Source organism: Polypterus senegalus, chromosome 12 (genome assembly GCF_016835505.1).
Source record: "Polypterus senegalus isolate Bchr_013 chromosome 12, ASM1683550v1, whole genome shotgun sequence".
NCBI classification, from domain to species: domain Eukaryota; kingdom Metazoa; phylum Chordata; class Cladistia; order Polypteriformes; family Polypteridae; genus Polypterus; species Polypterus senegalus.
In genome coordinates this window covers 133,982,170-134,009,425 of record NC_053165.1, presented here as the reverse complement: position 1 = coordinate 134,009,425, position 27,256 = coordinate 133,982,170, and the positions used below count along the sequence as shown (strand labels likewise).

Here is a 27,256-nt window from a genome sequence, read left to right as displayed (position 1 = left end):
AATGAATGCCCGAGTGGGAGTACGTGGCTATTTGGTGAACCACCCATGTCTAATTTTGTATATAATAATAAATTAGAATTAGAACAATCTAGACGAGAACAGGCCATTCAGCCCAACAAAGCTCTCCAGTCCTATCCACTTGTTTCCTCCAAGAAAACATCAAGTCGAGTTTTGAAAGTCCCTAACGTCTTACTGTCTACCACACTACTTGGTAGTGTCTATCGTTCTTTGTGTAAAGAAAAACTTCCTAATGTTTGTGCGAAATTTACCCTTAACAAGTTTCCAACTGTGTCCCCGTGTTCTTGATGAGCTCATTTTAAAATACAAGTCTCGATCCACTGTACTAATTCCCTTCATAATTTTAAACACTTCAATCATGTCACCTCTTAATCTTCTTTTGCTTAAACTGTAAAGGCTCAGCTCTTTTAATCTTTCCTCATAATTCAACCCCTGTAGACCTGGAATCAGCCTAGTCGCTCTTCTCTGGACCTTTTCTAGTGCTGCTATGTCCTTTTTGTAGCCTGGAGACCAAAACTGCACACAGTACTCAAGATGAGGCCTCACCAGTGCATTATAAAGGTTGAGCATAACCTCTTTGGACTTGTACTCCACAGATCGTGCTATATAACCTAACATTCTGTTAGCCTTCTTAATGGCTTCTGAACACTGTTTGGAAGTTGATAGCTTGGAGTCCACTGTGACTCCTAAATCCTTCTCATAAGGTGTACTCTCGATTTTCCGACCGCCCATTGTGTATTCAAACCTAATATTTTTACTCCCTATGTGTAATACTTTACATTTACTGACATTAAATTTCATCTGCCACAAATCTGCCCAAGCCTGTATGCTATCCAAGTCCTTCTGTAATGATATAACGGATTCCAAATTATCTGCTAATCCACCTATCTTGGTATCATCTGCAAACTTAACCAGCTTGTTACTTATATTCCTATCTAAATCATTTATATATATTAAAAATAGCAGCGGCCCTAGCACTGACCCCTGTGGAACACCACTCTTAACATCGGCCAGTTCTGATGAGGTTCCTCGCACCATCACCCTCTGCTTCCTGCGTCTGAGCCAATTCTGCACCCATCTAAAAACATCACCCTGAACTCCCACTTCTTTTAACTTGATGCCCAACCTCTCATGTGGCACCTTATCAAATGCTTTCTGAAAGTCCAGATAAATAATATCATAAGCTCCACTTTGATCGTATCCTTTTGTTGCCTCCTCATAGAATTCCAACATGTTAGTAAAACACGACCTCCCCCTTCTGAACCCATGCTGACTGTTCAGAATAACTCTTGTCCTTGTCATGTGTTGCTCAATCTTATCCTTAATAATTCCTTCCATTAATTTTCCTGTGATGCTTGTTAAGCTTATTGGCCTATAGTTGCTTGGATCTGCCCTGTCACCCTTTTTATATAATGGGATGATATTTGCCATTTTCCAGTCCTTTGGAATCTCTCCAGTGCACAGTGACTTCCTAAAAATATGTGTCAAGGGTTTATATATGTACTCACTAGCCTCCTTAAAAACACGAGGATAAATATTATCTGGGCCTGGTGATTTGTTTGATTTCCTCTTATTTAATCTGAGCAGCACTTCTCCCTCTACAATTTCCAAATCCCTCAGTACCTCCTTAGTAGTTGCGTTTACCTCTGGCAGGTTATCCACTTGCTCACTTGTAAACACCTCAGAAAAATGTAAGTTTAGGGCATCTGCTATTTCATTGTCTGTATCTTTTAATTCCCCTTTACTATTCCTGATGAACTTGACCTCCTCCTTAATTGTTCTTTTACTACTAAAATACTGAAAGAATCTCTTGGGGTCTTCTTTTGCCTTATCTGCTATATTCCTCTCCAACTGTCTTTTAGCCTCTCTGATATCCTTCTTAATGGTTGCCCTCATGTTCTCATACGCGCTACGGTTCTCTTTGCAGTCATTAGTCTTATATGCCTTATACAGCAGTTTTTTCCTTTGCAACTTCTTTTTTAAATTTTTATTAATCCATCGTGGAGTTTTTTTTAGTTTCCTATTCCAGATGTATTACAAATTTCTTTTGTGAAAGTAGCTGATTCAAATGTTTAGGTCTTTCTGTTACTTTATTATGTGTACTTATATATTGTCTTATGCTGTTACTATTTTATAATTGTAACTATGTATAAACACTATTAATTCTTCCACTATGAAAAATAGTATACAATAATAAATTGAGCTGAACTAAGTTCATAAAAAGGCCCTTTCCACACTGTCCCCAGTCTAGCATTTGGCCACTTGCTTGCATCTTGTGCTGTTAGTTTAGGATGTGGTCTTTTACCACCCTGTGCTTTTGGTTTTGAGATGGATGGATGGTCAAGTTAATTAAATAATGGTTCAAGAAAATTGAGCAATCAAGATTTAAACCTGTCACCTTGTGATGTTTGGTATTAAAATCTTGTGTTGCTGTGATTAAACCTTAAGGATTTTCCAGTATGCAGTGGCCTAGAAGTCTCACCATTCTTTTATGTCCCATCATCTTCTAAATGCATAGTAAAACATGTCTGTGAGAATACTGAAGTAGGAAAGCTCAAAATTGTATGCGCATACATTTCCTGCTCCTCAGAAAATGTTAAGTAAAAATAGGATTTTGAACATAGCAGTTTTTTTCAATAGAAAAGTCCCCATTCTATTATTTGTACACTTGCTCTGGAAGATGTGTAATTAAAATGGTGTATGATGGTAAAAAATATATGACCCAAACCTATTGTAGTGGAGCATTTTCATGTAAGCATCAGGGCTTTAGATCATGAGATCATACTTTACATTTTCCACTAGAAAGCCTATCACCACCAGCTGTCTGTCACAGAGAGTGTTATGTGTGACATGAAAGGAATGCATGAATCACAGTTGGGACATGCATAGCTAACTGGAGTCCCTTTGACTAATGGTAATGTTTAAAGTTGCTGTGATGTAAGGTTGCATTTTGACTTAGGGTGGTCACAGTTATGTACAGCTGATAGGTCTGTCAAAGCAGAATAGATATGGATTGTAACTGATACAACAACATTCTAAAACCTGCTTAATCCAATTCAGGGATGCATGGCTTTTTTCTGTTTTTATTTTCCTCCCCTCCATGCAATGTAATATCCTCTTCAAAAAAAAAAGTCTTATTTGAAGTAAACAGTGCTCTTATCGTGAGTTCTGACATGGTTACGTTTTCCATGTAATGGAATTACAGGTTTATAAACTAGATAGATATACTTTATTGTCCCCAAGGGAAAATTAAAACATTACAGAAGCTCAAGGAAAAAAAATATACTATATATATATGCAGGGAGCTGAAGCTACTTCTGACAGGGGACTCTGCCAGATGTTCCCAGCAGACCCTCACAACACGTTTGGGCCTACCAGGCCTGACCAGCTTCCTCCCTCACCATGGAAGCCTACTCACCACCAGGTGGTTATCAGTTGACACCCGAGTGTCCAAGACATGTGGCTGCAAGTCCAATGACATGACCACCAAGTCGATCATCGAACTGAGGCCTAGGGTGTCCTGGTGCCAAGTGCACATATGAACACCCCTATGCTTGAACATGGTGTTCGTTATGGACAATCCATGACGAGCACAGAAGTCCAATAATAAAACACTGCCTGAGTTCAGATCGGGGGGAGCCATTCCACCCAATCACGCCCTTGCAGGTCTCACTGTCATTGCCACATGAGCATTGAAGTCTTCCAGCAGAACAAGGGAGTCCCCAGAAGGTATGCCCTCTAGCACCCCCTCCAGGGACTATCCAAAAAGGGTGGATACTCCAAACTGCTGTTTGGTGCATACGCACAAACAACAGTTAGGACCCATCCCCCTACCTGAAGGCGGAGGGAGGCTACCCTCTCATCCACCGGGGTAAACCCCAATGAACAGGCTCCAAGTTTGGGGGCAATAAGTATGCCTACTTTTAGCACACTGCGCCCCCCGACTTTTTGCTGGTACTGCAACTCACGCACGCGTCACGTTAATTTCAGAGGACGCGTGAAATGAATGCTGGAAACGCATGGCAGCCATGATGTGGGCGCGTGCGCGTTCTTAACGTGAAGTACAAAGTATAAATCGGCCCTTAGCAGGGTCCTGGAGGGTGTGTGGGAGTTTGCCCAACCAGTCCACGTGTGTTTTGTGGACTTGGAAAAGGCATTCGACTGTGTCCCTTGGGGAATCCTGTGGGGGGTACTCCGAGAGTATGGGGTACCGGACCCCTTGATAAGGGCTGTTCGGTCTCTGTACAACCAGTGACAGCGCTTCGTTTGCATGGCTGGCAGTAAGTCGAACCCGTTTCCAGTGAGAGTTGGACTCCGCCAGGGCTGCCCTTTGTCACCAATTCTGTTCATAACTTTTATGGAAATAATTTCTAGGCGCAGCCAGGGCGTTGAGGGGGTCCAGTTTGGTGGACTCAGGATTGGGTCACTGCTTTTTGCAGATGATGTTGCCCTGTTTGCTTCATCAGGCTGTGATCTTCAGCTCTCTCTGGATAGGTTCGCAGCTGAGTGTGAAGCGGCTGGGATGGGAATCAGCACCTCCAAATCCGAGACCGTGGTCCTCAGCCGGAAAAGAGTGGAGTGCCCTCTCAGGGTTGGGAGCGAGATCCTGCCCCAAGTGGAGGAGTTCAAGTATCTCGGGGCCTTGTTCACGAGTGAGGGAAGAATGGAGCATGAGATCAACAGGCAGATCGGTGTGGCGTCCGCAGTGATGCGGGCTCTGCATCGGTCTGTCGTGGTGAAAAAGGAGCTGAGCCGTAAGCCAAAGCTCTCAATTTACCAGTTGATCTATGTTCCTACCCTCACCTATGGTCATGAGCTTTGTGTAGTGACCGAAAGAACGAGATCGCAAATGTAAGTGGCTGAAATGAGTTTCCTCCGCAGGGTGTCTGGGCTTTCCCTTAAATATAGGGTGAGAATCTCAGTCATCCGAGAGGAGCTCAGAGCTACTGCTCCTCCGCATCGAGTGGAGTCAGATGAGGTGGCTCGGGCATCTGATCAGGATGCCTCCTGGACGCCTCCCTGGTGAGGTGTTCCGGGCACGTCTAACTGGGAGGAGGCCCCGGGGAAGACCCAGGACATGCTGGAGGGACTATGTCTCATGGTTGGCCTGGGAATGCCTTGGGATTCTCAAGGAAGAGCTAGAAGTAGTGGCCAGGGAGGGGGAATTCTGAGTATCTTTGCTCAAACTGCTGCCCCTGTGACCCGATCTTGGATAAGCGGAAGAGGATGGATGGATATATAAATAAAAAAAATAAAATATATACAGGTAAAATTCTGTTAAAACGAATATCTTTACAACAAAATTTTCATTACAACGAAGTATTTTTATGGTATATATATGTGTGTGTATAGATATATATGTATATATATGTGTGTGTGTGTGTGTGTGTGTGTGTGTATGTATATGTATATATATATATATATATATATATATATATATATATATATATATATATATATATATACTAAAATACCAGCTTAGAGAGAAGTAGTGTGTTAAAGAAGCAATGAAAAGAAAAGGAAACATTTTGAAAATAACGTAACATGATTGTCAATGTAATTGTTTTGTCACTGTTGTGAGTGATGAGTGTTGTTGTCATATATATATATATATATATATATATATATATACATACATATATATATATCTACATATATACACATACATATATACACACATACATACATACACACACATATATACACACAAATACATATATATACATATACATACATATCTACATATATACACACACAGCTATTTCAGATCAGTGCAATACGCTGCTTGTTAAAACGGATAACTCCGCTCTTACGTGCAAGTCTGCGTGGATATTATGAACTATCGATTTGTTCAAGTTCTATTTAAATTTTAAATAGAAGGAATTTTTATTTAGTCGACAGAAATATCTTTGGTAGGAATGGTAAAACAGACAGGAATATTATTCTGAATAAATCAACTCAAACCTTAAACAACTTATAATATTTTGCTCTCCATAAAAATATATCCTGTCTAAATTATACAAGTTAGAAATAAAGTAAACGTTAAAAGAACAAACATTCAAATTTCTTTACTCTTATGTAATTTTATATAAAAATAAACTTAGATTTTAAATATCCCAAAAGATTTTGCTCTCCATAAAAATATATCCTGTCAAAATTATACAAATTCAAATATGAACATGCTGCATAACAAAACCTAGAAATATAAATAAAATGTGTTCCTTTCAGCAATAACAAATCAAATCATTCAGTTGTCTTTGCTCATATGTCATTTTAGAGCTGGACGCCTGGCATCTTTTTTTGGCAACAAGTTCGTTTATGTTTGTGTGAGGTTCTGTGTTGTGGAGATTCTCAGGATGGATTGCAGGTGCTCATCAGTGAGGCGACTCCTGTGTGCTGTTTTGTTAGTCTTTATCACTGAGAAGAGCTTCTCACACAGATATGTGCTACCAAACATGCACAAGGTTCGAGCCGCATGTAGACGGACTTTTTGTTCTTCAAAGTCACCAAAGCCCGTGCAAACTCAGTGCGCCAGTTTATCAGCAAAGTGCGATTTGGGAACACCGTAGTGACGACTTGGTTTAACATTACTTGGCAACAGGGAAAGTGGGGCAATTGCACTGGTGCATTTGTGTCTCCCATAAAAGCAGCTTCACTTGAAATCACTTTGTGATTGTGCACGGTAAAACGTCCGCTGAAGTGTCAGATTCTTATTTAATTCTTCTGCTTTCTGTATCTTCTGCATTGCATTGAGGTTACTCCTGATGTTTTGTCTCTTATTGCCTCTTAGATTAAATTCTGTAATTACAGCCACATTAGCTCCACAAATGAGACACACGGGTTCAGTAAACATATACTCAGCCTCCCATCGGTTTTTAAAGGCTCTATTTTCAGAATCAACTTTTCTCTTCAGCATCGTGTGAGCTAGCTTCGCAATAACTTGCAGCATCATAAGCTAGACTTGATTAACGCTGTAAGTGTTGGCAAGGCAGCTGAAGCGCTGCATTATGGGATCTGTAGTTTATTGTGTTACCAGCGCTTCATATACCCGGCCATTAATAACAATAATACAGTATATAAAATGATCTCGGGCCGGATATAATTACACGCGGCCGGTTGTGGGCGGCCCTTGAGTTTGACACATATGGACTAAATAGAACTTGAAAAGATATATTTTTTCAAATGTGATCGCGCAATTCAGATAGAGTTGACGCACACTACAGCCTGCATGCCTCAATAAGTCATCCTCCCCTCGCTCTTACTTTTTACCGCTCATCTAATGAATACACTGAGTATGGCTTTACCAAAACAATCATTGATGGCTAATAAAGTATCCATTATTCGAGTATGTAGATCGGGATATATATATACATATATATATACCCGCGATCGCAGCGAGAAGTAGTGTGTTAAAAAGCTAAAAAGAAAAGGGAACATTTTAAAAATAACGTAACATGACTGTCAATATACAGTATTTGTTTTGTGAGTGTTACTGAGTGTTGCTGTCATCAAGGATTTGATTATCATTATTTCTTTCAATCAGGTTCGTATTTGTAGGATGTGTTGTGTTCAAGTTACATTCCGTGTTTGTCAATCGCTGTAAAGATGACAGGTTTCATTCATCGATTCGTTTCTTACTGCATCAATAAACAGCTCGTCTTCTTCTTTATCTGAGACCTGACACACTGCATGCATGGGTTTTTTACACTGTCTTCCTTTAGCGGACATTGACTTTTTCCACGTGTGCTTTGTTTCCGCAGTAGCTGGATTTATGAATATGCTTGTATGTATCAGACGCTTCATATTTTTTGCTGCCTTTTCAATTGTGTAATTCGGTTTTGTTCAGCTTTTGGAACTGTTGCTTTTATCTGTGCACTGCGCCAGTTCACGTGAGCCGCTCGTGTACATGCATCGAAGTTTCCCAGCTGTGCTGGTGCCATCTCGTGCTATGTCCATGGCTGTATTTAATGTTACCTTAGTCCTGGCACTTAAAACTTTCTCTCGCAGTTTCGCTGAGTTTGTACCAAACACCACCCTGACCATCTCATCTTAAGCACAGTCCTTAACCCGTGAATATTTAGTGGGAGTTTGCTATTGGATTGCCGCTGACGGACGGCCTTATATGGGCAGGCACTAAATTACAAACGCCAGCGGCAGCCTGTCTATGAACTTAATTTAAAGTGTAGGTTTACATCGTGCTTTGTTTCCGAAGTAGCAGAACTCATGAATATGGTTGTATATGTCACTCGCTCGCTTCTTATTGCTTCGCTGCCTTCTCAATTATATAATGCATGTTTTCTTCAGCGCTTTTTGGAGGTCTTCCTGGTTTTCTATGTACTGCGTGTTTACGTGGGAGGCGTGATGATGTCACACGAAACTCTGCCCCACGGCGTTCAAGCTCATCTCCATTACAGTAAATGGAGAAAACAGCTTCCAGTTATGACCATTACGCGTAGAATTTCGAAATGAAACCTGCCCAACTTTTGTAAGGAAGCTGTAAGGAATGAACCTGCCAAATTTCAGCCTTCCACCCACACGGGAAGTTGGAGAATTAGTGATGAGTCAGTGAGTGAGTGAGGGCTTTGCCTTTTATAGATATATATCTATCAGTGACAAAACAATTACATTGACAATCATGTTACGTTATTTTCAAAATGTTTCCTTTTGTTTCTCTTTCCTTCTTTAACACACTCCTTCTCCGCTGCCAAGCACGGGTATTTTTATATATATATATATAAATAAAATTTGTATATATATATATATATATATGTGTGTGTGTGTGTGTGTGTGTGTGTGTGTTAGCCTTGTGAAAGTTTTGGAAATTGTTCATTGAGCTACTGATTAAATTCATACTTTTTAAAGGGGGTGTACTCATTTATGCTGAGCACTGTATATGTTTATATATTGTATGTATATGTTTATTTATTTTATATATTTACCACTGTCATTTTGCAGCAAGGTGTGTTCCCTAGTTTTATTTTTATTTTCCTTTTCTGTCTGTCTTTATTGTAAAGTATTATCTTTCTGATGTTTTAATGTATTGTTATAATTTTTTTGTTACTATTATTCTGCTTATTTCCTGTCTATGTGATCTGTGTTCTCATTTTTCCTTGTGGGTAGAACCCTAGGAGGTGGGGCCAGTCTGACTTTTCTGTATACTGTACCATATTTAAAGCTGGGGTGCAACCACTAGGGTATGCTAATTTGTTTTTGATTACTTTCTGGTTAGCCAGTCAACATGGTTTTTTAAAAAATAAACGAATATAATTAAGAGGTCTTTTGCCAGCTACATGTGTGTGAAGTGTTGAATTATAGATAAGAAAAGACATCTACATCTAGAGATCATGGCTATTACAAAGCTTCTGCCACACTTTTTGTCTTAAAAGATAATAAATTGTATAATAATTATCAAAGTAATAAATTTAATGTATGCATGTTTTGAGTATTAGGTTGCTTTAGACAGGAATACAAAAACATCTAAAAAAAAAACTTAATTTGAACCAAAATTTGTACTTTTAACCCAATGCCTTCATTTAAGGATGCATTATTTAGCTTAAAGGTTAAGTATATTTTATAATGTTTCAGATCAGGTTTTAATTCTGTGTATGTTATAGAATCTTTAATAATGAGACCTATTGTAGACACCTTGATGCAGTGATGAATGGCTGTTTGTCCAGGTATACTGTAATATATTGAGAAATCAGTTTTCTCAACTTTTATACAGTCCACTGGTAGGTGAGAAATGCTTCTGTGTTTGACCTGATATTTAATACTTGAGTTGACAAGGCCAGTTTGAATGGTAGGCAAGCTCCTAGACATACACGTTCTGTTCTATTTTTATCAAATGCTCTACATGTGGCTTCACTAATAAACAGACTAGAGTAAACTGTTTTTCATTACTTCCTTCAGTACTAGGATGTTGTCCTTTGTTAGTGTTTTATCTTGGTAGAGTAATATATATATATTGCTGTACTTTCCCCTATTGTATTATTAATATGTAGCCTTAGAATGCCTAATCTCACAGACTTACCACTGTTTATAAGGTATTATTGTACATAAGTTATCCCCACCTTCCCTTCTATATCTATAACCTCAGGCAATTAGATATAGTAAAAAGGCAAGCAGGAGTTAAGTTACACATGAAATATGGTATTATTGATAACTAGCCAACCCGCAGCGTACCATACGCCGCATAATCGGGCCGGTTTTTTAATGATTTTTAAGCACAGGGAGAAAATAAACATTTGAAAAGTCGGTAATGTAATAAATCAGCAAGAAAAGCAACATTGTAACAATGCACGGAACAAACCAACACACAATCGTCCGTGACTGAAAACTGGCAAACCACCATCGCGCAATGCCTGCTCATGTGCCCACCTCCAACTCGTCACTTGAGTCGTTGTCGTCTTTGCACAGTCCACATGCACCTGTGACTCACGTAGACTTTTCATTGCTCTGTGCGGTTTTGGCTGCTTTTCTATATATAATCCACCAAGACACCCGACCACGGTAGTAGCGTGAATTGCTGTATGTAGCGTGTAAAACAGTTTGCCATGATGCTCGCGGTCGTGCGTCATAACCAAAAACTCGGTTTTTAAAGACGGCTTACTTCATTGTGTTTAAACCTCAGTTGTAAAGGATTGTTTTAAGGATCCCATGGGATACCCCTCGCAAACCATGTTACACGCTGCATATGGCGATTCACCTCCGCGAGAAACATGCCTCTATGAGCAGTCAACGTGGCTCGGAGTTGCATGTGGCCTCTACGACAGACAAATATAAACGACGCCGTTTTTTCTGTGTCGTTGCATCCAAGTTGGTGGGTGTGGCTCTGCGAGTTGTCGTCGTATCCAGTGGTCTTGGAGTTGGTGGCCGTGGCTCCTTCCTGCATGCGCCATAGGTGTCTTGCTTGTTGGCAGCTTAGTGAATCCACACCCTTTCTGGAGTGCTTTCCATGGGTGTCTTGCCTTAGTGAATTATATATATATATATATATAGATAATCATAAACAATAACAAAATGCAAAGTACATTTGAATATTGGCAACCATACAACCTAATTAAATGATGTGTAGCTCAGGTGGCACACAGACTTGTAGTTACTTCCCTAGTTAAGGCATCATTTGGTGCTCAGGTTTCAGCCACATGTTTGTTCAATATGGCTGCCAAGCTGTGCTCTCCATTGTGTTGTCTTCTTCATTAGATGTTAGTAACAGAGATGCTTCTTTCAGATGTTCGTAAGAGAGAGAGAGTGAGATAAAGCAAGCAAATTTATGGGTTTTCTGTCCAACCCCTACAGCCAATAGGGCATCATGGTATAGGCCTCTGAGACAAGCCAATTCCAAACAGCCATACCTCAGACCAATGGGGGAAAATAGAACATCTTAACACCTGTCCCCAAACCATATGTTAATGTAACCTGGCTTCCTTGTGGGTGTTGAAAGACTTTAGCAGAGAAATACTCATCAAACTTGTTTAAGACACATCGCCCAAATCCTGTCGTAAAATTACAAAGAGACTTAACCGTAAAGGTGGTTTTTGTCAAGCACGAATGCCTCTCACGTAAGTAACAGTAAATTACATTGCTTTGCCTAAATTATTATAAATAAAGACATACAAAACATTTATCAAGTTATATGCAAAATCTTATATCACAACACTTAGCCATTATGGATGTAAAGAGAAGACAAGTATAATGACAATTATATATACACAGTGGTACCTCGGTATACGTCTGCTTTGGAATAAGTCCAACTTGGTATACGTCCTGTTTGGACACAAAAAATTTTGTTTGGAATACGACTCGCGTGCTAACCTTGTTTACCTCTCTCGAGACAAAGCCATGACTGCCCACGAGCGTTAGTGCGCCAGTTGCTAGCATTCAGTGAACAACCCGCGCTATAACTCTCTGTGAACTTTCACGTGTGTGATATAGCGGGTCCACAGCTCCTGTCAAAGTCTAGCTTTAAAATAAATAATCACCTCGCTCACAGCTTGGTGAGGGGGCATGGCGTGGTAGTTATGTGGCTGAAGGTTGTCAGGGCGATTAGCGATATGGGCGTTTCTCAGCAAAGTGCACTTGTGCGGGACCGTCCGCATTCATGATTGTTCCTGGGGCTGCTTATCTTGATAAACAGAAGCGCGAGTCAGTTAGAAGTGGAGTAAAAAGAAAAAAAAGACGGGAGGTTGAGTGAGTGAGTGAGAGAGAGAGGGCTGCTTATCTTGATAAACAGAAGCACGAGTTGGCTTGAAGGGGAGTAAAATAGAACGGACGAGAGAGAGTGAGCGAGAGCGCGTGAATGAAGTGGCTGAAGGAGGCAGACCGAAGGTCAGCTGCAAGTAGGGCAACTCCCCAGTTGAGAAGCAGACACCGGGCTTCTTGTTTTTTTTTGTTTTTTTTTTTTAAGAATGCTTCCTGCTTTTAACTTTGTTGTTTTTAAGAAGACTTTTTTCTATTGTTTTTAACCTCCACGTTTCACTTCTGATTTTATGGATTATTTATTGGAGCTTTGGAGACTGTACTTTAATTTGAACACCTTGTTTTGTTAATTGTTTTAATAAAAGCACTTTGCACTTTTTCACCATCCCCTTGCTTTGTTGTTACCGATGAGCTTAGCAGCGAGGCACATTACCGACGGTGTAGGATTCAAGGGCTCCCCGGCAGCAGATGGGAGCATACAGCAAACCTGTATCGTCACAACATGATTTTGTGTTTTTTTCATGTAAATTTGAATTGATTGTTGAAAAGTATGAAGGTGGCATGTGTATCCGGGACATGGCTGTTGCATACCGTTTGCCAAGAATGACGATACCTACGATTGTGAAAAACAAAGATGTTATTAAAAAGTAAAGTGAGGTAAAATTTTCATTTATTTCATCTAATTGCTTTTGTATTTATGTATTTTAGTATTAAGCAGTGTTTAAATTATTTTATACAACCCCATCAATGTATAATATGCCAATAGCAATAGGATTTTTTTTTCATGGAAACGGATTAATCATTTTCCCATTATTTCTTATGGGAAAAATTTGTTTGGTATACGTCCTGTTTGGTATAAGTCAAAGGGTCTGGAACGGATTAAGGACATATACCGAGGTTCCACTGTATATATAAATAAATAATGTTTTTGGGAGACCGGACATTCTGATTGAAGTACCAATTTGGGTTTCCAAAATTAAATTTTTTCTTTGTCCTGTGTTTTTGTTGTGGTCAGTTATTTATTTCACTACATTATGTTACACTGCATATGATTTTACTTGCATTGCCTTGCTAACTGTTCCATGTATTTAATTGTCAGTCTTATCAGTTTTCCACAAAACAGACAGGATATAATCAATTAGATGTCACCCTTTAGGAAGCTCACACCCTGCCAAAGATCAATTTAACTGAAACATGTCCCTGAAAATGAAACAGAAACATCCAACACCTCCAGCTCAAAAAGAAAATTTTTCAGTTCTGCCTTTTGTAAATTATAGTGCACCCATCAGTGTTTTTTCTTAGTAATAATTCTCACTTGTTTTGATAAAGAAACAGAAATTGTAGTTAGTAGTTTGCAGACATTTTTCATTTCTTTTGTTGTTTTTAATTGGTGCTTAACTTTTCTGCAGTGCACTAAAAAGACCAATATAGTCTGACAGGCCTCCTTTTAGTTCTGTATAGTTATGGTATGTGCAGACAGAGTAGATGTAGGTATGAGAGAAACCAGCAGTGGCAAGATCTCCATATCAGTTATGCGCATGTTTAACAGACATTTGTACTGTATATGTTTGTGTCATTAGTTATGACTTTTGTCTGCTTAAATAATAAGAATCAGTAAGTAAGAGTCAAAGTATGAAAGAGCTAGAGAAAGGCCAGATGGTGTGTATCTGCAGCAGAACCAAAATGAAATTTCATTCAACAGTGGAAAATAAAATGAAAACTGTTGGGCTATAATGTCTTCATCAGATCCTTGGAAATCCAAACCATTTAATCTTTTAACGTGGAATGCAGTTTCACCCCATTTATTACAAAATGTATGTTTAAATAAATACCTAAAATAAAACTTAAGAACATTCCACAGTCAGTTTTTTACCGAAGGTGCCTGTTCCTGTTACAGAGGTTTCTCATTTGTTCTTGGATTATTTTGGTGACTGAAATAAATTATATGCTACCACTCTTTAGTTCAGGTTATTGTTAAAATCAAACATTCAGAAGTTCTTGCCAGTTTAGTTTCAGTTTAGTATACGGCTTATCTATTCAATCATCCATCTATTCTGTTTGGTCCATAATGCACTCTTAGGGTTGTAGAGAGTCACAGGCTTTTAGTGCATGGCTTGGTTTGTCAAGATCTTGGAATTGTCCATATAGTTTTTGTATGCTACTTTCCTGGCATCATAAAATAATGTTGCAAGAAAATGACCAGTGACACTACATAACTATTAAAAAGGATGTCAGAGGTGATCAAAATGATCTTTGTAGGCTTCTAACTGTGTTTAGAGTACTTTCTTTGTACTGTCTACCCAGGACAGATGCTCCTTTCCACTGAAATGAGTAAATTGAAATCATTTGTGCAAGTGTGACAGTGTGTGTGTGTGTGTGTGTGTGTAAAAAGGGCAGGCAGGCAGAGTTAAGTGAGCTAAAATGGTTGCCAGGGAGACTGTATAACACGTCTGCTGAGAGTTTATGTGCTTGGCTTACAGAACATATCTTGCATTGCTGGCATGCTTTTTACTAGGTTGAGCCCAGGGTTTGAAGTTGCATCTATACCTGTTGATACTGGTTTCTGTTTTATTTTTAACCACAGCAAAAAGGATTTGTTACTGATACACTTCTGTGATTTCTGGGAAAACTCTTTGAAGATGTCTGGCTCCTCCCTGGTGCTTGTTTTTTTTTTTTTTTTGTTTAAAGATCTTTCAGTCAAATACCTAGCAGAATATGAATTATTAGGAGTGCATCGACTTTATCTTCAGTACTTTAAATTATTAGTTATTTACTTTCCTGTAAATAATGGCTCTGGTGGTCTCCGTAAAACATGACATTTTTTTGTACATATGAAGATGAGATTTGACTGAGTATACAGTTTTGCCCTAAGGGGCATTTTCTGTGGCTTTTTAATTTAGAGGCTCTTATATAAGGTACTTGGGTCCTTTGTACTTTCAGTGTGGAGGTTGCTGTTTCTTTTAGCTTATCCATCCAACAATCCATTGTCTGAACCCATTTTTTCCATTCCAGAAACACAAGTTATTTTTTTACTTAAAAATAATGAAATGCTTACATGCATGATGCTTCAGATATAAAGAAAGACAAACAAAAGAAACAGTAAGAAATAACAGCCATTGGCAAACCTTTATGAATTCAGAGTTTAATAAATGATTCTGATTAAAATGTATAAATTAATTTGAATATCAACCTAAATAGTAACTCCACTTGAAGTTGACAAGTTCCTGGCCTAGTGACCCTTCGTAAGGAGTGGTTGCTGTTTACAGAAAGTAAATTGATGACTTCATTGTATTTTTGTTAAATTTATTAAATATTTGTAAAAAGGTACTTTGCAGCATCACTAATTATATAACAAACTACTTCTATAAATTAGTGCATGTAATAGAAACAGGGTTGATTTACAGAATGTTAAAAAATGCACAACTGCACAGCAAAACCATGAAAAGAGAAATGCACAGTTTCTAAAAATCATTGTATAATATAGTGTTTTATTTTTTTCTTGATTTGCTATATGATTCTGCTTTTCTCTTCAAAATCATAAGGGCAGTGCTCAAGGAGTTCCCAACTGAAGCATGCATGTAATGAGGGTTTTATATTGTCTTTAGTGGCTAGGTGCATCACAAAGTCAGAAGAATTTAATTAACACATAAAAGCAGGTCACAGCCCCTGGCATTATTATGAAAAATCATTCTGTATGGCTAAAGCAATAATACACAGAAATGAGGCCTTCATTCCAGTATTCATCTGCCTGTGTGGAGTTTGCATATTATTTCCCCATCTTCCAAGGTTTTCCTAGTTTTTCCAACTTTAACTGTGACTCACACACAGTGTGAACTACTGCTCTGTCTAGGGTTGGTTCCTGCCTTATCGCCAGCATGCTTGCACTGTCCCCTCAACCTGAAGTGGAGGTTCAGGGAATAGAGGTCTAGGGAATATATATGTTATTATATGAACCTGATATCTTATCTGAAATGGTTAAGCAAATTCAGTGCTGATTATTGTTTCCCAAGATATACCAGCATGGTTCTGGCATCTAAATGATCTGCTCTGCTGGTGCATAGTCTCTTGCTAGCTTATTGTGTAGTAGATAAATTCTTCTATTTGTGTTGCTAAATTTTATATTTTTTGTGTTACGTTGTCGTCTTTTTTTTTTGTTTTTGAGTACTAGAATTATTTGTGTATGGTGTTGATTTGTATCTTACAACAGGTTCTGTGTCAGGATTGGCCAGAACTGATCATTGTAATCCTCAAATAGATCAAGTCTATCCAGTAGTGCCTGGAAAAGTGAATATAATTATTTGTAAAACCAAAAATAAAATCTGAAACATATTAGTGACCCCAATTAATTTTAGATAGTTCAATATGCAATTAGGCAGCTCTGGTTGAGCACTCTGATAAAAGTGGAGCGTTCCAATTGGCTATTGTGGAAACCTATAAACTCTTTTAACAGATTATCTAAAAGAAGTACTCTCACTCTGCTGTTTTTAACCAGAACTAATTGGCAGCAGTTTTGGTAATTTATGGTAGGTCTGTCTGTTTTGATCACATTGTGCATTTAGGAACCTGTGTTCACCTGATATCCTAACCCTTACATCCCACTTTCCTTGTGCTTGTTGTTGCCCTTGTTTATCAAACACTGCAGCACCCTTGTGGATGGCGGATGACATTTTCTCCTGGCATGTATGCTGGCCGTTTAGTCATTTTGTATAGATACTAGCTGTGCTACCCATCTAAGACATGTAAATAATCTAAGTAGACCTCAGTGTTAATGTCTGCAGTGCACCGTCTATTATAATGTATTTTGTAATGTAGTTAACAGACAGCCAGGGGTTCTACCTGGCTGGGATGCCTGTATAAAGGAAGGACCAGGGGAGAGAGAGCTTTTTTTTCCCCTGAGAGTGGCAGAGGGCAGTACCCCTGGCTTTGGACAGTACCACAGGTTTGGAGGTTGGAAGCCCAGCCCTGTTGGGGCTCATGGTCACCACCAGGGGCACATGGAAAACTGCAGAGCCATTCGTGGCAGGAATGCCACCACACCCGGAAGTGCTGCCGGAATGAGATCATGGGACACCTAGAGAATTTTTGGGTACTCTATAAAAAGAACCTTACTTTAATTACTTTACTTGGGGAGCCAGAGTTTGAAAGAAGGGAGACGAAGCTTGGTGGGTGGAGTGGAGGCAGAAAGAGAAAGTGAAGAAAAACTGCTGGGGGCTATGAATATTATTCTGTGCTTATACCGTGCTAGTGGGAAACGGGCAGAAAATGTTGTGCTACACTTGTGTCTGAGTCTGTTGTGACGGGTGTTTGGGGAGCTGGCATGCCTCCTGATTGTCACAGTAGTCCTAAAATGCATTGTAGTCATCATCCCAACAGATGGCACATCACAAATGTCCATTTTAATAAAAGAATAAGTGTATGTGTGTCCGTCCAGTTGCTAAATCTCATTCATTCCAACAGATGGCACATCACAAACATTTGTATTAATAAAATCCATTGCATTTGTGATTCCAACAGATCATGATGATGATGATGATAAATTACAAACATTTGCAGTAATAAAATAATCATTGTTATAAGCCGATCTAAATGACATATGACAAAGATTATTATGTTATTACAAATACTTGTGATGTGCTGTCTGTTTGAATGACATAGCAGTCGAAATAACACACAGACACTTATCCTCTTATTATAACAACAAAAGACTGACATGTTTCTTGAGAATGCTGTTTCATTTCATCCATTTTTTAATCCAGAATGGAGCTTTAGAAATACCAGTACATTGCAACCCAACCCAAGACACTATGGCTTAACTGCATAACATGAACCAAGATGTATGGTGTATGATGATGGAACAGAGTGGCAACCAGTGAGGAAAGTCAGTAAGATGTACATTTTATATAAATAAAAGCAATTCAACATTTGAAATATATTTATCATATATTGGTCAAGACTGAATAGACATAGATGGACAAGCTTGTACTAACCCATTATCTTTTTTGATGCACTTTGATGAGAGGTTTGCTTTTTCTAAAACTTAATTTAGCTTTTTTTTCTTTTCTTACACTGTTGTCTATATAGTTCATGTTTTCTGTGGCCAAAGCCTATCATGACAGCATCAAACAGAAAGCAGGAATTAGTGCTGCGCTGGTGCTATTCCATTAGAATTACATTCAACCTGACAAGTGCATCATTGGCATGTGGGTGTAAAAACTCAAGTAACTCAAGAGGAAAAAAAGAATATACACACACACACAAGGTAAACAAGCAAACTCCACACAGATGGTGGTCAGGCTGGGTTTTGAACCCATGATGTAGAAGGTGTGAGGCAGCAATACTAATGACATTTCATATGGTTATAGTGAAATGTTTAATGTGTATCTTCTCTTTTGCTTGTGTACAGCACAGTCTGAGCAGTTATTATCCATCAGCCTTGTGCTTGAATTCAATCAAAGCACAAGCCTTCACAGACTGTATACTTCTGTGTTTATGTATTTGTTTGATGACGCAACGTGTCCTTTGTTGTCTGTGTTTTTTTTCTCTTATATGTCGTAAAGAAGTAGGGTGCACTTGTGTAGAGAGGAGGGTAATAACCTCCAGTCCATCAATGGCCTAAGTTTAAAATCTTGCCTCACATAAACAAGCACTTGATGTGGTAATAAAGGAAAGAAATGTTTGGCTAAATAATTCAAATTAAATCTGGCAGGAATAATGTTGTGCTTCATGTCACAAGGCAGAAGGTCTGTCATCTGAGGCAGGTGTTCACACTATCGGTAGAGTCTGATTTGGATATCCAGTGACTAATAATGGACAAACTGAGGCTTAGTCCCCCTTTCCATGTACCAGTTATCCTGGTTCCCTTTAGGGTCACCTAATAACAGAAAGTACATTAACCTACTGTCCTGGGGCCTCATGCATAACGCTGTGTGAGGAATTCACACTAAAACATGGCATGAGGACAAAAGCAGAAATGTGCCTACGCACAAAAAAAATCCAGATGCATAAATCTGTGTATTCGCCAACTTCCACGTTCTTCCGCTCCATAAATCCCGGTCAGCGTGAAAAGTAATGCACTTGCGTGCACCTGCTGCCACTCCTCAAAACTCCTCCCAGAATTACACCTCTTTGAATATGCGAATCAATATAAATAGCCCTTAAGCTCAGCCTTCTGTGAAATGGCAATGGCAAAGCACAGAGAGGAATAGAAGAATTTCAGTGAATACCAAGTGGAGGTAAACAGTGGTATAAACAACAAAATGAAGTTGATAGAGTGTCTGAGAAACTCGGAAATTCAAGTTCACAAAGTGTCACAGTGCCCGAAATAAAAAAAAGTTGTCAGATATCAAAGTTGCCATGAAAAGGCGAGTCATAGACCACCGTCTGAGTTTCATATGAAAGCTTATTAGGGTACAGAGAAACAAAAATAGGCACACAGTGGGGAAAAAAAGCACAAAATGTCAACTTTAATCTCGAAATTTCTACTTTAATCACGTAGTTTATTTTGTCATTAAGGTAGAACATATAAACTTCATCTTAAAATCGTTTAATTTACTAGTTTCTCAAATCCCATCGTAACTAAAGTAGCATGTTAAATTCTTCTTAAATGGGCTTTCTCTTCCTCCGACAGGACACAGAATCATTACATTCGTAATATTACAGCTCTCTGAATAATTAAAATACTGAGATGTATACGTGACATCATTTTCATGATGATAGGAGTTCAACCATGTTATTAAACATGGGAACACAGTGGTGCAGTTATTGTTCATGTCTCACGCAAGATGCTTGCTGCGCCATGCGAAACCTTCGATGAAATACTTTATTGCAACAGTACTGTCTCTTTCAAATGTAATAAACCACAATTCCTGTCCTTACTTTACTTTCTCCAAATACCCAATCGCCACACAATCAGCTCTGTAATAGACATTAAGCCATCTGTAATCTTAGAATGGCAATTCTTCAAAACTATTAAGGAACATTGAAATATCTTTGTAGTACGTGTTTAATTATTCTATTCTCCAGTGTCGCACCAGCCCAAGCAAGAATACAGGGCGAGGCAGGAACAATCCGTGAACAGAGTGCCAGATCCTTGCTAGCGCAGTGTTACCATGTCCTCACATGTTTAATTATTAACAATATAAATTATTTTCATGAAGTTTTACCTGTATAATAAACATATTTTGCTGCATTTCATCTTAAAAATAATATTGTCATCATATGTAAATACACACTTAATAAAGTGGCTCAGGTTGTGCAATATTATAACTGTAGTGCAAGTTTACAGTGAGGTGGTTGTACTTATAAGTACAAACAGTTCTACGAGGAGCACTTGATGGACTGATTGAGTGCGTTTATAGTTCTTGGGATGAAACGGTTTCCGAACTGTGAGGTCCGTACAGGAAAGGCTCTGAAGCATTTGCTGTATGAGAGCAGTTCAAATAGGCAGCATGGCTGAGGCAGCGTGTGCTTGATGCTGTATACCAATAAATCTCTTTCTGATCAGCAGCTGTAGATCTGTGATTCCACACTCAGATACAGTGATGTAAATACTCTGAGTGGTGCAGTGAGAATAATATGGAAAAAGATGATCTGCTGTGGCAACCCCTAACGGGAGCAGCTGAAAGAAGAAGATGATGCAGTGAGAGTAACAACGCTAAAGCAGCTATGGTATTTGAAATAGTTTGACCATTCTGTAGACCATTATATTGTTACAGGTTAATTACAATCAGATGCATTAAACTAATAAACAATATGCAGTTAATTTCAGTGTATTTATAAAGCCACATTAGGGATGTGGATCTAAAAAAGAAAGGGAAACCACACTGGAACAGTAGCACTGCTTTGACGCTGGGTGCCGCCTGTTTGCAAAACTGAGCAGATAACCTGCGTACGGCAGGGTTTTAGCTAGCGTGAAAATGTGCGTGGCTTTATGCCAAGTTTAGGTTTTATACATCACGATTTGAGCGTGAAAATGGGCTTACGCAACATTTTTGTGCGTACACACTGTTTATACATGAGACCCCTGGTGTTTTCTCTGCACTGATGCCTTATTAGCACAAAGAAAGAAATGTGAGAAAAGTGCTCTAATAGAGGTTTTTGCTCAATTCTGATACAAGTACTGAAATGTGTTTTATTTTTAACTAGCCAACCTGCGGTGTACCATACGCCACATAATCAGGCTGGTTTTTTAATGATTTTTAAGCACAGGGAGAAAATTAACATTTGAAAAATCGGCAATGTAATAAATCGGCAAGAAAAGCAACATTGTAACAATGCACAGAACGAACCAACACACAACCGTCTGTGACTGAAAACTGGCGGACCGCCATCGCGCCTTGCCTGCTCATGTGCCCACCTCCAATTCATCACTTGAGTCGTTGTCGTCTTTGCACAGTCCACATGCACCTGTGACTCAAGTAGACTTTTCATTGCTCTGTGCGGTTTTGGCTGCTTTTCTATATATAATGCACCAAGACACCCGACCACGGTAGTAGCGCGAATTGCTGTATGTAGCGTGTAAAACAGTTTGCCATGGTGCACGCAGTCGTGCGTCATAACCGAAAACACGTATTTTAAAGACTGCTTACTTCATTGTGTTTAAACCTCTGTTGTAAAGGATTGTTTTAAGGATCCCGTGGGATACCCCTCGCAAACCGTTTTACACACTGCATATGGTGATTCACCTCCGCGAGAAACATTCCTCTATAAACAGTCAACGTGGCTCGGAGTTGCATGTGGCCTCTACGACAGACGAATATAAACAACGCCGTTTTTTCTGTGTCGTCGCGTCCGAGTTGGTGGACGTGGCTCTGCGAGTTGTCGTCATATCCAATGGTCTTGGAGTTGGTGGGCATGGCTCCTTCCTGCGTACGCCATAGGTGTCTTACTTGTCGGCAGCTTAGTGAATCCACGCCCCTTCCGGCGTGCTTTCCATGGGTTTCTTGCCTTAGTGAATTATATATATCGATACTTTTATTTTATGTATATTTGTTTCTGTCGAAGAAAAAATACAAAAAAGGTTTATCAAATTTAGCCATTCTTTACAGAATATTCACAAACACCTTTTTTTTCTTAGCCAGTCGTAGTGCAGTGGCTAAGTAAGTAAATATTTTTGAAACTTTTTTTTTTTTAGTATTCTTTTTTTCAAAGGCAAATTCTCAAGTTTAATAAAAGCTTTGATTCCACTACTAATCTGTAAATGAAGAAACTGAATTTCACACCATGGAAAACATCTACCAAAGCATTGTATTTACAATGTCAAAACATTGATCCACTAATTTATTTTTCATTAACAGGAAAGAAAAATAATAATATACAGCAAAGTACTTAAATGAATAAGTTGCTCTGTAGGAATGTCATTCCTTGACAATCATTTTTGTAACTTATTTCATGCTGTCTCCAGCCTGTTATCACCATTTCTAAAAATATTTAGTCAGTAATGTATTTAGCTCTTTCCAAATTCGTAAGCAGTTTTATTCTTAACCTCTAGCATTGATCAGTGCTTTTGTCAAATTTGCAATGAAGCTAACATTGACTAACAACTTTTTGGAGTGTTTGAAAATAATGTTTATACTCTTGGAAGCAAGGAGCATTGAACATAAACATTAACTTGAGGACTGTGGTGTGTGATTGTTACAATTATGTTTTACTTTATTTTTAATTAGTATTTGGGTGATTTTTATTGTTTTTTTTTATCTTCCTTTCTTATTATTGTTTTGTGAGGATAATATTTTTTATTGTTCATTTAGTCCTCTGGGTTATTTTCAGTAATGTTAGTCAAATTTAACTTTATATTATTATGACACAGTTTTAGGGCCTCTTCGGTCACTCATATCAGATAGCCGCCATTGCATAAAAATAGGGCACTGTTTTATCAAAGTTAATAAAATTCAGTACTATTTTATTATGTGACAGTATGAGGGGGAGGGTCATGCGACTCTTCATATTGATTATAAATAAAGTGCCATTTTATCCCAGAGTTATCCCTTCGTGGATAAAACAAAATCTTCTTTCCATTCTTGGTAGCATAGGTTTGAAATAAACATTAGAGAGGTTTGTTTCAGTTTCTTTCTTTTGCTTCAGTTCAAGGTCACTCATTTGTTTGTTTTTTTTTTTTTTTGGTTCCTGCCCTTTATCTTGGTGCTTGGTGAATTTTTATCTTTTTTTTTTACCACTCATTCCTGTTTCACCACATCTTTTGTGTCTCACTCCTTTTTCTTCTCACAATAATTTACGTGTACCACAAGTGCTCATAACAGCAGTGGCATCTTTAAAGTATGATGGCAGACTGGTCCCCATTTTTTAACTGAGTTTAGTGTTAAGAGAAGTATTGTCAAATATTCACATTTGATTCATTATAATAGTAGTAATACTGTCTGCCCGTGATTTTGATTTACCTTATGTAGACATTCCACTTAACAGTTGGTTTAGGTGTTTTGGTTACCACTTTATTTTCTTCATTATTCATTATGTGCAATAAATTAACATTTTAACAAACATGCATATAAAAACTAAAGGCAAACCGGTGTCTCTTATTTTCGTCCGGGTTAGAGTCAATTTAGTGCCAATGAAAATATTTTTTCTTTTACATTATACCATAAAAGAATATTTATACATCAAACATGTTTTGCTTGGAAGTAGCCTCTCCGGAAAGTAGAACTATTCGAGTTAAAGGTACAATTTGCTTAAGACTGCTCAGAAAATGGGACAATATGCCATGCTGCTGGATTACATTTATGTACTGTATATGTAGGTACAGTGAAATAATAATTAACATTCAACTGAATATGTGTGTAGATATACTATATAGATGCATATATGTATGTAAATTACAATTTATAAAGTACCACTTTTACAAAGTTAATTCTGATTTGTCATTTGTTTTTTGCACAGGCCAATCCAGAGCAAACATGATCCCCCTGAAACAACCCAGAAATGCTAAAGCCTCTGATGATGCCACCGTGAAGTTTGAGCTGTCAGATTCCAGTTCAACATCCACTCCACTCACAGTTCCTAAGAAAATGATCGACAGAGATAAGCCAGAATCATTATCCAAATGCAAAGGCTCTCGCTCTCTGAAGATAAAGAAGCCCACAAAATCCAAGGGGGATAACCATAATGTTGCAAACCCACTATATGATGTCGACATTGGCTGGGAGACTGCAAGTCAGAGCTCATCTCTCAGTTCTGAAGCACAGTTACTCGATGCAAATTCTGGAGACTCACTTGAAAAAATGACAGGGGGCAGGAAAAGACCAAGAAATAGTTTATCTGTCTTTGCTTCCGCTAATATTGAAGGCAAGGCAAAACAAGATTTTTGCAGCATTCAGTCCTTGCCCGCTGTAAATGTATCTGAGCAAGGAGAGGCCTACAAGCCACAAAGACATGTTTTATGCAAGAAATGGATGGATGGGTGGATGGATATTGAAAACTGGGAGGAGGTAATGAGCCACATTAGGGGACTTCATTCAAACACACTTCAGATCTTGGCAAACAAATGTAAGGATATTTTTATGGCAGGGAAAAAACGGCTCCGCCGCTTTGGCACAGAGTGTTGGTCTGACTTTCACTTAACTACAGGAACACCTTGCTGCGAGTCTGGTGATGCCATATACTATACTGCTTCATATGCCAAGGATCCATTAGTAAACTATGCTGTCAAGGTAATTATTAAAATTAAATCATTTTTATGTGTATTGTTCTTTTAAGAATTGAAATTGATAGCATTGCATATTCAGCTATTGCCTTTAACTAGGGCAACCTGTAATATTAGAATACTGTATAATTGCTTATATTAGATTTTTTCATAATTGTGGCTCAGGCATTTAAGTGATTTGTTCAAGGTTACATGGTATGTTAGGTAAGAAATGAGCTGGAAAACTTGTGGTTTAAACTGTGATATCACCCTGTCGTCTCAGATCTTACCATTAAAATGAAATAAAAAGTATGGTGATGTATTGATAAACACTACTGATAAAACATGAATTTGGCCACTTTTAGTCTCTGTTTTTTGCCTTTCATCCACACTACCTCCAGCATTGTTAACCCTTGAAAACGTAGTCATTGGAAAAGGCTCTCTAGAGCCATATACTTCTGAATACAAAAGCCCAGCATTGCAACATGGCCAGGTGAAAACGTTGGCATCTAAAAATGCAGACTGTAATTGCACTCCAGTTTGTTCATGCTTATAACGTACATAAAGCACATACAGACAGGATTGTCAGACTTGTGTGACCCCTCAAGTATTTGTGCTAAGACAAAGAACAAAGAGCTTGGCTCACTGTTCCAGGGCAGAATCCTCATTTCTCCCTCTGAATGTGAGATTTATCTATTGGACTCGGTCTCTATTACCAGGTGGATTTCATCCACCCCGCGGGCTTGGCACTGCTTTTTAGCCACTGCATTGACTTCCACCACAGAGATGGATCCAACCCCAGCCAGCAGTCGTAGCTGTACCTCTTCTTCCAAGGGCGTATCCACCAGATTATTGAGTTTGTCAGAGAGCTTCTTCCATTATGTTAACATCATCTCCCCTACCCTTAATAAGTCAGCAAATGGTTATGTCGCTAACTCCACTCACCTAGACCCATGCCTCTTCTCTTCAGTTGATTCTGTAGCCACCAAGTTGTTTGGCCTCCCAGTCAAATCTGGAGGTCTTCCTGCTGTCAATGCACAGATGGATTCTTTCTTTACCTTGACAGCTTCTTATATCACTGAGTCATGACCGCAACCATTAAGCTTTGGGTCACAGCTCTTTGCAGCTGACTGCACTACTGAGATCTTGTATGGGGTCTGTTTGGAAATGGGAGTTGAGCTCATTCTAAACTGTCACTCCCAGAACACACTCGCTTACCTATTTGTGTCTTCCGGGTCTTTCCAGTGGGCTCTCCATTTATGTGAGCCAGCTGAACACTAAGTGGTAATCACTTAACAGGTTAAAATCTGTCTTTATCTGAGTGCCCACAACTTAGTGTCAGATCATAAAATGCAACAAAAGTCATTTATCTCAACCTAAGGATGCTCTGGTACCTAATACACTTGCAAACAATCCTGAATTTGACCATACTTGGTGTTCATTATGAGTGATCCATGACTTTCACAGAAATCCAGTACCAGTTTGATACTTAGCTTCAAATCAGGCAAGCCGTTTCAACCCCAGTCCTGCCCCTCTAGTTACTTCTGTCTATTTCCCTATTTGAGCTTTTGACTACAAAAGGACTACAGAGTCAGTATGTAGTACCCTTTTGAACATTGAACCCATCTGTCTCTTAAAAGGCCATATACTCTAGTAGCCAGTTGGTGAATACATGTAGTTTAAAATGGTGAATACATGTAGTTTAAAATTTGCCCTCTACAACTCAACTCAAAGTTGTTTTGCAGCAGCCATCTCATCCTGAGAAGCAAATTTCAGCTGCTCAGCACCAAACTAAGACTGAGTATCTCAAGACCCAACTGGAGTCTTTCCCATGCGGATCTTCAAGAGTATAAGAGTTATACAACTTTGCATTGAGAAGTCTGATTCCAATGCCAATGCAATGCGTAAAGTTGAGTCCTAGCTGCCAGTGTTTTAGATTGTCCCCACTCAAGTTTCGGGCTCCTTCCATGCCAGAGAAGCAGTGTTTCACGCTAGGCTTTGTTTTGAATCCACAACAACCAAGAAGTGTACGGTGCTGATCTTAATACAATTGTAAAAGTGGTGTCATGCATCCCTCTAACTTCTAGTTGCTTCCGTAGCAGCAACCTGACAACAATCAGTAAAAAAATGCAGAAATTGTGGATGTCCAATAACCAAACAAAATGGCGCAGTGGAAGGTGGTAAAAATAAATCGTCAACCACATAATTAGGTTAAAGCAGTAAATAAATAAAAGAATTAGATTCTTCATATTAAAAAGTCTACAGAGACATACTAGGGGTGTTCAGTAATTTATCTGCCTGAGTGTGAAAGAAAGTAGCAAGCATTATGATACAAGTCTTTGCATGTTGTGACCTGTCTCAGGGTTAGTCTTGCACAGTTGTGGCTCAGTGTGAGTCTAACATTCC

At 38.7% G+C, this 27,256-nt stretch overlaps 1 protein-coding gene across 3 annotated transcripts in view; it reads left to right on the top strand.

Moving 5' to 3' along the window:
* peak1 (pseudopodium-enriched atypical kinase 1) overlaps nucleotides 1–27,256 on the top strand; it is a 152,911-nt gene that overhangs the window by 117,101 nt on the left and 8,554 nt on the right. For all 3 annotated transcript variants that reach the window (XM_039773491.1, XM_039773489.1, XM_039773490.1), the window contains one exon: nucleotides 24,109–24,878. In XM_039773491.1, coding sequence (XP_039629425.1) covers nucleotides 24,109–24,878 — 770 coding nt within the window. The remainder of the gene's footprint in view (nucleotides 1–24,108; nucleotides 24,879–27,256) is intronic.